The 13,202-nt window shown below is 36.3% G+C and overlaps 2 protein-coding genes across 4 annotated transcripts; both read left to right on the top strand.

The window, feature by feature from the left end:
• The first annotated feature begins 581 nt into the window (after positions 1 to 581).
• On the top strand, positions 582 to 6,943 carry LOC141592762 (uncharacterized). 3 transcript variants are annotated; one of them, XM_074413568.1, is made up of 11 exons: positions 740 to 914; positions 1,066 to 1,124; positions 1,337 to 1,415; positions 1,581 to 1,801; positions 1,906 to 1,994; positions 2,096 to 2,234; positions 3,113 to 3,187; positions 5,193 to 5,314; positions 5,407 to 5,482; positions 5,791 to 5,850; positions 6,620 to 6,943. In XM_074413568.1, the coding sequence occupies exons 4-11, from the start codon at positions 1,664 to 1,666 to the stop codon at positions 6,746 to 6,748; spliced, it is 828 nt and encodes a 275-aa protein (XP_074269669.1). In that variant the 5' UTR covers positions 740 to 914; positions 1,066 to 1,124; positions 1,337 to 1,415; positions 1,581 to 1,663; the 3' UTR covers positions 6,749 to 6,943. The 3 variants fall into 3 exon arrangements, with proteins under 3 accessions (XP_074269670.1, XP_074269669.1, XP_074269671.1); XM_074413569.1 differs by lacking the exon at positions 1,066 to 1,124 and having other exon boundaries at positions 582 to 914; XM_074413570.1 differs by lacking the exons at positions 740 to 914; positions 1,066 to 1,124 and adding an exon at positions 1,183 to 1,239.
• A 903-nt stretch (positions 6,944 to 7,846) lies between these two features.
• On the top strand, positions 7,847 to 12,219 carry LOC141592750 (putative arabinosyltransferase ARAD1). Its single transcript, XM_074413541.1, has 3 exons — positions 7,847 to 8,894; positions 10,282 to 10,647; positions 11,666 to 12,219. Exons 1-3 carry the CDS (start codon positions 7,944 to 7,946, stop codon positions 11,852 to 11,854), a joined length of 1,506 nt encoding a protein of 501 aa, XP_074269642.1. The 5' UTR covers positions 7,847 to 7,943; the 3' UTR covers positions 11,855 to 12,219.
• Positions 12,220 to 13,202: the final 983 nt, after the last annotated feature.

Here is a 13,202-nt window from a genome sequence, read left to right as displayed (position 1 = left end):
GATTTAGCTTTTTAATTATACCTTATAAATGTTATATATAGATGATTACTTAATCACACCATAACATGCTATTCAGACATCCATACTTACACCAATAAACGAGTCAACAAGTTTTTTCTAATAAGAAACCATGGCATTATCATTACAAATGTTTGAAAGAAGAGTTTGGTTTTAGACTTACCGACATTAACGAATCCGTTTGTAGGACAATTTAGTGGCACCAATTTATTTGAGAGTCATTCATCTCCATCTATTTCATTTAGACAAATAAGTTCAGTTGATATGTGAGTAGAACGTCCAAACCTACGTATAAAACAATACATTAATCAACTTGTTGAGTTTAGTATTGCCTATTTGACACCCTTGTAGCCGAGTTGTTCTTCATATCCATTCTGATACTTCACATTCGTAGTCAAATTGTTCTTCGTATCCATTCTAATAATCCACATTCTATGGTCACTAACTCACAACATACCCACAATACACGAGAAGACATGATCAATCTTATTATACGGATAAACACCACCGATCACATTCTACAAACACAATATAAAATGACCAACACCAACAATACCATGATTAGAAATCAAGAAATGTAACAAATACATATAAGCACAAATGAATACTTCAATTTATGTAAACTAATGTCATCAATCAAATGTATAATCATTGGTTTGATGAAGTTCTGAACTAACCTAATATAATCAACTTAAAATTCACATGTACCTCCAAAAAAGAAAAAACCTATGATCTCATATTCTCGTGCTATGTAGTGCCGACCCATAATTGTGACATAACCACAATTACAACATCTGTACCTTGTTACTGTAATTTGTTCCCAAATCACACAACAAAAAACTCAAAAAAATTCGTAACCTCACCATTATAATTTCGTGTCATCTCTTCATTCATTGGTGAGTTTAATGCTTGAATGATTTCTGTTTCTGTCATTTTGTACACAAGTTTATTATTGTAATCTTTCTTTATATAACACATCTACCAATTTAATACAACTGATGCTAATTTTGCTGTTGTTTTTGCCTATACGTTTCAACTTTTTGCCAGAATATTACCCAAATTGTGTTCTTCAGCCTAATTGATCACATTTCAGATCTACCCACTTGGTAAAGATGCCATCTTTGTTGTGTTTAAGTATGGTTTTTGATTAGTTATGATCATATGTGAATTGGGTATTTGTTAGAATTGAATTTGGTGCAATATTTTCTGAATTCAGTTTGCGTAAGGCGGCATTACACAAGTTTATTGTAAAACGGGTTCTTTTAATAAAGACCGTCTTATACAAGACTAACTAGTTTTGTTTTTGGAAATGTGTCAGGAAGTTCATTGGAATGTGGTGTAACTGATAGTATTGTGTTCTTCAGCCCAACTGATCACATTTCAGATCTACCCACTTGGTAATGATGCCTCCTTTTTATATGTTTTAGTTTGATTTCTTATTCGTAATGATCAAGTATGAATTGGGTATTTGTTAGAATTGAATTTGGTGCAATATCTTTTACACTTATTGTAGAAAACCGTCTTATACAAGACTAACTAGTTTTGTTTTGGAAATATGTCAGGAAGTTCATTGGAATGTGGTGTAACTGATAGGAGTATTGTGTGTTTTGGGTAAATTTGAGGGGAGTTTTGTAACTCAAATGAAATGGCAGTTTCTAAGCAGACTGTTATGGCTATCAAGTCTTACCAAAATCAGGCTGAAAATCTTGTAAAGAATCACTTGTTAGCAGATCCTCTTATTCCTTACACTGCTATCATTGCTGGCATAGTAATCTGCAAAGTGGTATGGGAATTTTTGGCTATTGAATAGTAGTTTTTTTTTTTTTTTTTTTTTTTTTGTTGAGTACTTGAAAGATGGTTGATTTTGGGTTTTGTTCGTTTGTGTAGATTTATGATCTTAGTCAGTTGTTTAGTGCCCTCTACTTCAAGAGTTATGCTGGTCTTAACAGAATACAAAGGATTGAATGGAGTAACCGGTAGGTCACTGCCAAGCCCTTTTGCTATTTTTTGATTTATGTGGTAATGTTACCAATTTACCATTGTGTAATGTTTGGATTTGTTCTCAATGGTTCTGTAGGGGAATGTCAACTGTTCATGCCCTTTTCATTGCTGCAATGTCACTGTACTTCGTTTACTGGTCTGATCTATATGCCGATAATGAGACAACTACAGCTATTACTTTTCGTAACTCTACACTTTCCACGTTTACACTAGGAGTAAGTGACAAGTTTTTGGCTATCATGGATGTTTCTGTCTAACCCAAGTTTTATATTGCAAATATCAACTGTTCATTTCATGGATGAGTTCGTTTGCTCAATGTTGTCGTTTCTACAATATTTAGATTAATATTCCGTGTAAAGAGCTTCGGAATTGGTTCTTTGCTGCAAAAACTCCACATGTAGATTGTAGGGTAAGGTTGTTGCTCTTGTAGTAGATTGTAACCAGAAATACCGGAGCAATATATGGGGTTTCATGAATATTGAGAAATCTTAGCGTCTGCTTGATGTCTTTCGTTAGTCTTAGCTATAGACAGTTTGTCATAGCAAAGGTGATCAGAGTCAGGCTGATAATGCTGGAGGTTGTATTGCAGTTTAACACATCCCCTATATATGGCTTTATGTTTAATAAAAATCCTATGAAGTAAAGTTGAGGGAAATAACCAATTATCTGAAGTATAAAGTACCGCTGAAATAACCAATCTTACTGTGAGCTATTGCAGTTTTGTTTGCATAGACTGCTGAGAGCATAGAAGAAAGGTTTTAAAAGATTTGATTGAGTGGTCTCCTCTTTTTCCTTTTCTGTATAGGGGAGGGGGTTGGGTGGATTACAATATACCAGTATTTGTCATACCTTTTCTTTTATGTATAGCGTTAGATACAAGTAATGATGACAATCTGTTCCTTGCTTCTGGAGAAGGTCGGTGAATTTCGCCCTAAAAATTGCAGTAGTTTGCCACTAGGATTCAGATACTTCTGTGTTAACAAATCAAATGTTTGTTTGTTTGTTTGTTTTTTTTTTTTTTTTTTTTTTTTTTTTTTTTTTTGTACAATGGTTAAATATTTCTTGTTGCGGTAACTTAGATATAATTTGGCAGGTATCGGTGGGATACTTTCTCTCAGACCTAGCAATGATCTTGTGGCTTTATCCTTCCCTGGGCGGGGTAGAATATGTAAGTCTTTTCTTTTTTAATCCCCTTCCCTTCCGCCACCTCTCCTTTCTCTTCTGTATTTGTCTTGTGTCACATACTCCCTCCTTGCATTCAAATTCATTACATTTACTTTTGGAGCAATGGTTTAGGAGATGAAATAAACAATGGGGCGCAGACCCACACTGTTCTCGTAGGCTATTTTTCAAAGTACGGATATAGTTAATTGATTTGAATGTCTCAAAGAGAACAATGGTACAAATCCTAGTGAGTAGAGGGAGAATATGTTAATGATCATTAGGCTTTAAACATGTTTGTCCTCACATTGCAAAGGACACATGGTTAGAAGTCTTAGGACGTAAGCATGAGATACTTAATACTTTAATAGAAACGTCCTCAAGGGTAATCTGAAAACTTCTTGCTGGCAACACGCAGCTTTTGAATCTTCTCTCTAGACTTAGATCGTAACTGTATATGATTTTCATTTGGTGCTAGGGCTATAGCAATGGTTGTAGTTTCATAGAATATATTCTCATTGACACAACCACACATCACCATATATGAAACTTTTATTTATCCTCAATGGTAAAAGTTCCGTGCTTTACTTGTGGGTCCCCTTTTTCTCTCTTTTCATAGCATGAAACTGGTTTCTTACTTTAGAAACCCGTTTCATATAAGGAGCTCCTTATTTTCTAGCTCAATGGTTAAGGAGCTCCTTATATGGTATGAAACTCCTTATATGTTACCATTGCCATTGCCCTACCTGACTGCAATAAGGATTATAATGATAGTTTGGTTGTTAGTTAAGCTTAAGCATTCGATTGGAAAAGGATAGTATATCTGTATATGACATTCATTTTTGTTTTAATTAATAGACTGAGTAGTCTACTACGTTCCACCTTCAAACTCGCTTATTTATGTTGTTGTTGAATTTATTTGAGCTGAATAGTTCAGAGTTAGCCGATTGTCAAGAGACAATAGACTTTTAGTTGGAATTTCATAAACAACAATAGTAAGCTCTGCCGAGATACCATTTAAAATTTTGACAATGAATGTTTCTTTTCACAACTACTCTGTACTTTTTAACTCAAGAGAATGGAACACTCACAAGTTCCCAAACGACCCTTAAGTTGTTTCCTTCAAATTTAGTTGGACCATCAATAACCTTGACATAATTGGGACGTGATCATTGTTTAGCGAATTTCAGTAGTTCAGTGTCTATCCATAGTCCTTAAGGAGTGTTAGAATTATGTAAGATTTTTTTAGGGATGTTGGATTTGATATGTAAACACATTACATGATGAAGTAACAGTCAATTGATGCAATTTCAGGCGTCTTTCATTTAAGGGTCACCTGCAAACAACCTTTGTGTTTTCAAATATAGGAATAAGATTTTGTATATCCAGAAACTTCTCCATGTTCTTGAGACAGGAGTAAGACTGCGTGCTTTCGAAACCTCTCTACCTAGCAATAGGCGTGGGCCATCGAGGCATTGACGTAATGATGTTACCTAGTGTATTAGACATAATTTCACGAGCCAGTGTGAAATACATGCATTGGGATTCTTTGCTTCACCATTATATTTTGTTTTTTTGCTTCCACTACGATCCAAAGAAGCCCACTTTCTGTCAATTTCTATCAGACGGAAGTACGGAACCCTTGAATCCGGAGGGTCTGAGATATTCTTTTGAAAGTATTCCTTGTTTTAAACTTGTATTACCTTAAATTCTCTTGCTAGGAGTCATCATCCTATATCCTCCAAGTGGCTAGTATAATCTCTTGACAGCTACTCACTCCATTCATTTGGGTTCACTACGTTTCCATGCTCTCACATATATTGAAAAACGTAGTGAATCCAATTGAATGGAGGGAGTATCACCCAATTATCAACGTATCTGAAAGACTTAAGCTTAATAGTAATGTATTCAATTCATTAAGCCTTTTCCTCACGAGCCTTAACCTCTGATGCTTGGTTGTTTTGCACTTTTGCATACGATTCTTTGCTGACAAGTTTACCTCAACTTTTCAGGTGGTACATCATTCTCTCTCGGGAATTGCTGTTGCCTACGCTATGTTTTCTGGGGAAGGACAACTTTATACTTTCATGGTCCTCATCTCTGAAGTTACAACACCAGAAATTAATATGCGATGGTTGGTTGTTTCCAGATTTTAGTTCAGACTTTGTTGGCTGTTTCGAGATTTTAGTTGCATGAATCTCACTGATTTAACATTCTACTGTGCAGGTTTCTTGATACAGTTGGGTTGAAAAGATCCAATGCATACCTCATTAATGGCATAGTAATATTTTTAGCCTGGTTGGTAAGTACATCCTCTGATGCATTCTTGTATAGATAGTGAGATACTACTTGCTGTCCTTTTACCATCTTGATGACCATGATGAAGGATAATACGACAGTTAAAATTGTTAAAAGTTGCGGATTTTTTGTTTCACTTTTGTAACAACATTATATATTTATATCCCAAAGGCACATATTTGAGTTGCTGAAAGGGGATGGTTATGGTGGTGTTGGTGCTCAAGTTTTTTCCCGACACTTTTGACGATTCCTCTTTATTTCTTTATCGCGTTTTTTTAACCTTCCATGTTTAATCTTTGTTTTGTATTGCAGGTTGCTAGAATTCTGCTTTTTGTATACATGTTCTTTCATGTGTACTTGCACTATGATCAGGTAACTGCTTGATCTGTACTATGACACTATCCTGTGTTACTCCGACTCTCCGACACGGTGTCGTGTCTGACACGTGTTGGGAGTGTCGTACACGGTTATTTTGGGTGAATTTTCCTATTTTGTGGTCTAAATTGAAGTGTCGTCTCATGTCGGACACGTGTCTGACACGCGACACGACAGTTAAGTGAAGTGTCGGAGTAACATAGCTACTATCTTGTTACATTTTTTTTTTTTGTGTCAAACCCGCTCTATGATTGTTATCTCTAAATACTGGTGTCACAAAGTAAAATTTCACTTTCGCGAGGCGAGTTTTTTTTGGGTTCATTAAAAAGTGTATTGTTATGATAAAATAGAAGATACTCCGTATTAAATTTTGGCTCCATCAGTAGCTATCTTAAGACTTCGGTAGGGTGTTCCGTATGCCTCAATCATTTGGTCTCAGAACATGTTTTCTAAGCATGAATATATTTATAAATTTGAAATATATATTCTTATCAAGAGAAATATAGAGATGTTAATCATTAAATACTATAAAAAAATACTCCGTATAGAGTATCTTCCCTACTTTTGTCATACGAGCTTGTCTTCTGGGACAAGTACAAATTTTATATCAATATCCTTGAACTTTGTGTTGTATACGGGTACCCAAGAAGAACTAATGAGAAGCATGGGTCACTACCACCCGACTACTCGTATTCTTGATAATGCTATTGAGTTGAACTCCGTGAACAATGTCTGAAACCCTGTGTGTTGATCATGAATCTGACAGGTTATCGAAATGCATGCTTTTGGTTACTTTCTGGTATTTGTGGTTCCATCTGTGCTTGCTGCAATGAACTTAATGTGGTTCGGGAAGATCCTCAAGGGTTTAAAGAAGACTTTAACAAAGAGGCAATGATCGGCACCACATTGTGCATCTCATTCTTAACAAACTTAATTTCTCTGCTGTAAAAATGGCCAGTTGGAAACACGGAGAAGGTAAAATTGTTACCTGATTTATAAGAAGCCTTGTAAATAGCTTGAGATTTAATAGTAGCAGTAAAAACAGTGGAAATTTTCTTGGAAGATTTTACTGAGTTTCCTTGTTAGTCCACCCACCACTCTTTGTTTCCTTTATTGTCCGGCCGCTGCGCAATATCCATGGGTTTTTGGTATGCAGTTTCACTACTGTGAATCTGTGTTTGCTCAATGTAACTGAAGTAATACATCTAGTTATTCTTTGCTTCTGAAGAAGACTACGTCCACTGTTGCAGTCCTTGCAGATTTACGAAAGTTGTGGGTTCTATTAAAGTATACTTTGGATTTATCGCGGACTTTTCAAAGGTAGAGTTGGTCTTATGTAAGACTGTCGTATGTTAAAAGTGTACGACATACCACAATTACTAATTATCGTTGCTGAATGAGATATACTGTACATTGTAAGATATGGCCGTGTGCGTCATACAACGACCTTATTTGTGTAAACTTGCCATCCAAACAAAGAATAACCTGAGTCGATGGAATAATTCCACCCGTTGATACTACGAAACATCATTTTACATAAAAGTTTCGAATAATTATGGAGTCCGTTGCTCGTACAATTTGATTTTGACAATCATTTACGAGTCTTAATAGTACCATCCTATAACAGTAAACACGATACATCTACATTATTATCAACCAAAAATGAAACAATTACACATCTTGGAAAATTCAAAAATGCATACATATAAAACGTCAAATAACCAAAGTCGATCAACGTGAATTGTACGCATAACGCACTCTCGGTTCTCACATAAATGGTCAGATGCAGTCACAAGTTCGATTCCTAACTCGTTTGAATAAAAACTCAAGCTTAACATAAGTCAACCCATGTTACCGTCAAAACTGAGAAGTTCAAACCGTCAATATATCAAAGGAGAATGTTCCAGCTATCGGTTCGATTTCGAGAAAATGTCAAAACACCCTAGTTACACCAATCATTGACCCAAACATACCCAAACATTTTTCTCAAAAACATGTTACCAACACAACAAACTCATAACTCCAATAATTAATCAATCAATAATACACATTTACAATAATGTTCCATAATTTCAAACATCCTTCATAAAATGAGCCACCACCACCGTCACAACCACCACCTCCACCACCGTCCAAAATCCCCAATTCTCTCCCAAACCACCACAATCCCCACAATGTTCTTCAAATTAACTCGAAATTCCCTTTTCAAACAAACCCTAATCACCATTTCCGCAATTCTCGCACTTTACCTCCTCTTCAACAGCTTCCTTCTCTCCCCTTCCATCCCCGAATCCCCCCTCTTCTCCTCCACCGCCACCGGAAACCCTAACCCTAATTCGAACAATGTTAGGGTTAGGGTTAAAGTATTTATGTACGATTTACCTCGGAAATTCACTTATGGTGTAATTCGGAGCTACGCGAGTGCTCGGAGCTCCAATAATGGCGGTGATAAGAGCTCGAACAATGTTGTTGATGATTCAGAGCTTAAGTATCCTGGAAATCAGCATTCTGCGGAGTGGTATTTGTTTTCTGATTTGATTAAGAAAGATAGAGGTTCAAATTCGGCAATAATTAGGGTTTTAGATCCTGATGAGGCAGATTTGTTCTACGTCCCCTTTTTTTCGTCGTTGAGTCTCGTTGCGAATCCGATTCGACCGAGTAATAGTAATAATAATAATAATAATGGTGGCGGTGGTGGTGGTGGTGGTGGCGGCGAAAGCGGAGTTGCATTGTATAGTGATGAGAGGATGCAGGAGGAGTTGGTGGAGTGGTTGGAAGAACAAGAGTATTGGAAAAGGAATAATGGATGGGATCATGTGTTTATTTGTCAAGATCCTAATGCTTTGTATAAGGTTATTGATAGGATTAAAAATGGTGTATTGTTGGTTTCGGATTTTGGGAGATTGAGAAGTGATCAAGCTTCTCTGGTTAAAGATATTATATTGCCTTATTCGCATCGGATTAATACGTTTAAAGGGGATGCTGGTGTTGAGAATCGTAATTCGTTGTTGTTTTTCATGGGTAATCGATATAGGAAAGAGGTATAATATATGATGATCTTATGCTTTGTTTGTTTCTGAAAATTGTGAATTGGTTTTGGTTTGATCATGTTGCTTAAAAATGTTGCTACTTTGATATAGACTTTGGCTTCGTCTGGTTTATAGGATGATCTTCTAGAGCCGATAGAATTAGATATCTTTTGTCTCCATGTGTAAAATCTTGAATTGGGGATTTTGATCATTTTATAGGGTAGATATTGTTGAAGCCTTATTGTATATATCAGTGATGCTGAAAATGTCGGAAAATAAGCTGTCAGAATCAGTATTGCTAGAATGCATTGCAATATTTCTGAAATCTCCTTATCCCGTGGATTTAGGGTTTAAATTTGTCAACTTTCTTAGAAGAATCAAGAAATTTTTGCATAGATTGCTAGTGAGCTGTAGGTTTTTAAGATTATCATCTTTTCAGGTGGGACTTTGATGAAATTAATTGGTAGACTAGTTTCTCCGTGTACTACTGTTTGTAAGTTGTGTATTTTACATGTTTATTACCTTAGCCGAGGATGTTAGCGTTTCCTTGCCATTTTTATGAGCCTTTTGCCAATCACTTCATTGGTGCTCTGAGGGACCTGTTCTGCAGCTGTACATTTAGGTGATAAAACAACTTGTAAATCTTTCTCAGGGTGTGCTTTGAGGGGGTTAGATTCCAGGAAACTAGGAAAGTGTGTGCTGTATATACTGTGTCCAAATGTGTTACCCTGACTCTCCGACACGTGTCGAGTGTTGGATACGGCTATTTTTTTTGCAAATTTTTCAATTTTTTGGTCTAAAATGAAGTGTCGAAGTGTCGTGTCGGTATCGGACAAGTAGGTGTCGGACGCGTGACACGGCAGCTAAGTAAAGTGTCGGAGTAACATAGGTCCAAATAAGATAAGTGTCGTATAGGTAAAATTTACGCTTTACTATTGTCTATATTGCTGTGAAGATACAACTAAAGACTGCATCCAGGAATTTGCCGTTAACAACTGGCAAAGTGGCAATCATTTGGATTCCAACTTCCAAGAAATCTCAATTTTTTGTTCTTATATTTTGCTCTTGTTTTGAGTCCGCTCCAAATGTAGCTAAAGACTCACTACTATTTGGTTTCACAAAATGACTCATTGTATTGGTTGCGCTACTTTTTATACCAAAGTAGCGGTCATTCAATGCAATTTACAGCTCATCAACCCCCATTGTCCCACCGTTTGTAGGAAACGTTGTTGCAGAACCCCTGGTGTAAAATTGTTGCACATTTTTCTTGGTTTGAAGCATTTTGCAGCCTTTAGGTTACTCAATCCTTGTTTAATATCAATGCTTAACATCACATCGTTCTCATTCATCCTTTTGTCTGAAATGTGCATTTAACACGTCTCACGTATTCCTATTTCAGGGTGGAAAGATTCGTGACATACTCTTTCAAATTCTTGAGAAAGAAGAAGATGTTGTCATGAAACATGGTGCACAATCGAGGGAGAGTCGCCGTGCAGCCACACAGGGGATGCACACATCGAAATTTTGTTTGCATCCTGCAGGCGATACCCCCTCTGCATGTCGACTGTTTGATGCAATTGTAAGCTTGTGTATACCCGTAATAATCAGTGACCAGATTGAACTGCCCTTTGAAGATATCATAGATTACAAGAAAATTGCAGTATTTGTAGAGACCACCTCGGCCGTGAAGCCTGGCTTTCTAGTCAACCTACTTAGAACTGTGAGCGAATCAAAACTTCTGGAATTCCAGCAGGAGTTGAAGAAGGTATTAATCCTCTGCAAATCAGTATGCATTTTGCTGTTCTACTTACAAAGTTACAATATTATGTTTTGAGAAGTAGATTGTTATTTGCGTGATTTTTTTTTTTTGTACGAGTTTGTCTTAGTCTCACTTGATTTCTTTCTCATTTTTCACTTTCCCTTTCCCCTTCGTTCTCTCCCTCTTTGCTTTTATAATTTCACGTACTTTCTTTTCCCTTGTTTTCTCTTTCTTTATTTCCCTCTGCCGTCCCCTTGTTTGGATGGAGGGAAGGAAAAGGAGGGAGACTATTCCCTTGTTTGGTTATCAAGTTGGGATGGAAAGAGATGTAAGGGAGATATGTTTTTCCTCCCATCGCTCTCCCGCCCTTTCCTTCATTACGCGTTATAGTAAAGCCCAACATTGTCAAAGAGGGTTATGATAGACAACCCCAACTTTTGAGATTTAGCCTTTGTTATCTTTTGTTGACCGCCTAATAGCACAAAATGGCCAGGAGATATTTTTGAGATGTATGAATGTGAAAAAAGGACAATTGATTTGTGAAGAAAGGTGACGATTTATTTGAACACACTCCTGAAGAAGGTGAAACACTGCAAAATGTTTCACAAAAGAGGGTACATTTCGAAATTGTGAAGTACTCCCTCCTATTCACTATATTCTTCCCTATTTCCTTATTCGGATTATTCGGATTTTCTTCCCTATTTCCTTTTTTGGGTTGATTTGTGTGGTCCAAATTAAATTGCATGTGGGTTAGTGTGTTTTGTGTGGTCCAAATTCACTTTCTTATTTCTTGTGCAAAAAGTAAAGGGGAAGAATATAGTGAATAGGAGGGAGTAATATATATAGTTGACGGACTTCTCCTCTCCATACAATTTTCCTGTCAATTCGGAAACAGCCCTGTAACATAGGGAAAATGAAGAACATAATTATACGGGTAATGTGGGTGGTCTCACAAGTAATACCGTCTTGTCTCATGTAAGTGTTGTGTCGACTTGATGACTGATGGTTTTGTTTTGTGGTTCAGGTGAAGCATTACTTTGAATACGAAGATCCAAATGGAACAGTAAATGAGATATGGCGTCAAGTAAGTATGAAGCTTCCCCATGTAAAGCTAATGATCAACCGTGACAAACGACTTGTCAGAAGCGAATTATCTCAACCTGATTGCTCTTGTCTTTGTTCTAACCGGACTGGTCCTGTCACAACACTTTAGTCTCCTTGTTTAGGACAACACACCTTTACAGTTATTCACTATAGTACATCGAGAGCTCACCAAACTCGACTTTTACACTGAAGCAGTAACCGAAAGGACTGAAAGTAAGAGCTCCTTAATCGTCCAACCAAGTCGATCTAAGTTCTGCTTGTATGATTACGCTCTTTTGGTAGTTACTTGGTTGAACCAAGGAGAAAGTTATAGGTAGAAGTGAACATAATTTTGTTTTGACATTTCCTTTTTTTACCCTTATTTGGGTTCCCGTATTTTCACAATTATTCATTCTACTTGTAAATGGCGAATATGACACGAAAGCACAAAATCCCTTTGATTATGATTATCCCTTATTTTCATGATTATTTTTCATAATTTTTTGTATGCAATTGCCCTATAGTAGTACATGCACGTGAATCTTAATTTAGTTCTTTATTTTGTGTGTTTTTTTAGACGGGATCACCGGTCCTTTTCCTTTAATTCATTATATAGTTTTTGATATTCAGGAACATTAATCAATTCTAATATAAATTGTAGGAATTGAAGTGTTGATTTCATAAAAAAATCAAGTATTTCTTACATAGCTAGAACGACCTTCACAAATTGCAAATACTAAGTTGGTAAGAATTAATCGGATTGAAGATATAGCATCATCGTTTGTCGGAATCGAAATATCGGCGAGATCCGGGTCACAGTTTGTATCGATTAAACAAATCGTTGGAATTCTCAAAGTAATACATTCTCGAAGAGCTGTATATTCTTTTTGTTGATCAACAATGATTACCGGTGATTATTTATTCTTTAGTGAAACAAACACGCAGATGGAAGAAGCTTTTTGCTAGTCCCTACTCTCTAGACATTTCATGTTTGTCTCACCTGTCATATTTAATCCATTTTAAGTTTAAAACAAATATGTCCATCTTAAACAAGATTTTGTGCTAGTGTCAAGACTTGACGGACATTGAAGATGGGACAACTCGTGCAAAATTGTAACTATCAAGGGTATCATGAACATAAACCTGAATACACACGGATACGATGTTAAAATAATCATAAATCATAACATGCAAATGCAGTTACCATGTTTTCAAATGCATTTGCCTGTAAACGGGCATGTACCTTTCCCAAAGTTGAACTACACATTGGCAGCTTCGGACAACATACTAAAACTGCAACGGATTAATGTGGTCTTTTTCTTATGAAAGTTACTCCCTTCATTCCAATCACTTGTTTATCTTTAATAAAAATATCGCTTATAAAAAATAAAAAGGGTAAACAATGACTAAAATACTTTCAATAAAACCAGAAATACATGTGTACTTGTTTCATTGTTTTTCCGCTAGCATATTTATCA

The sequence above is a fragment of the Silene latifolia genome, chromosome 7 (assembly GCF_048544455.1).
Source record: "Silene latifolia isolate original U9 population chromosome 7, ASM4854445v1, whole genome shotgun sequence".
Taxonomy (NCBI): domain Eukaryota; kingdom Viridiplantae; phylum Streptophyta; class Magnoliopsida; order Caryophyllales; family Caryophyllaceae; genus Silene; species Silene latifolia.
The sequence above is the reverse complement of the archived record's forward strand: the minus strand, read 5'-3'. Positions and strand labels throughout refer to the sequence as shown.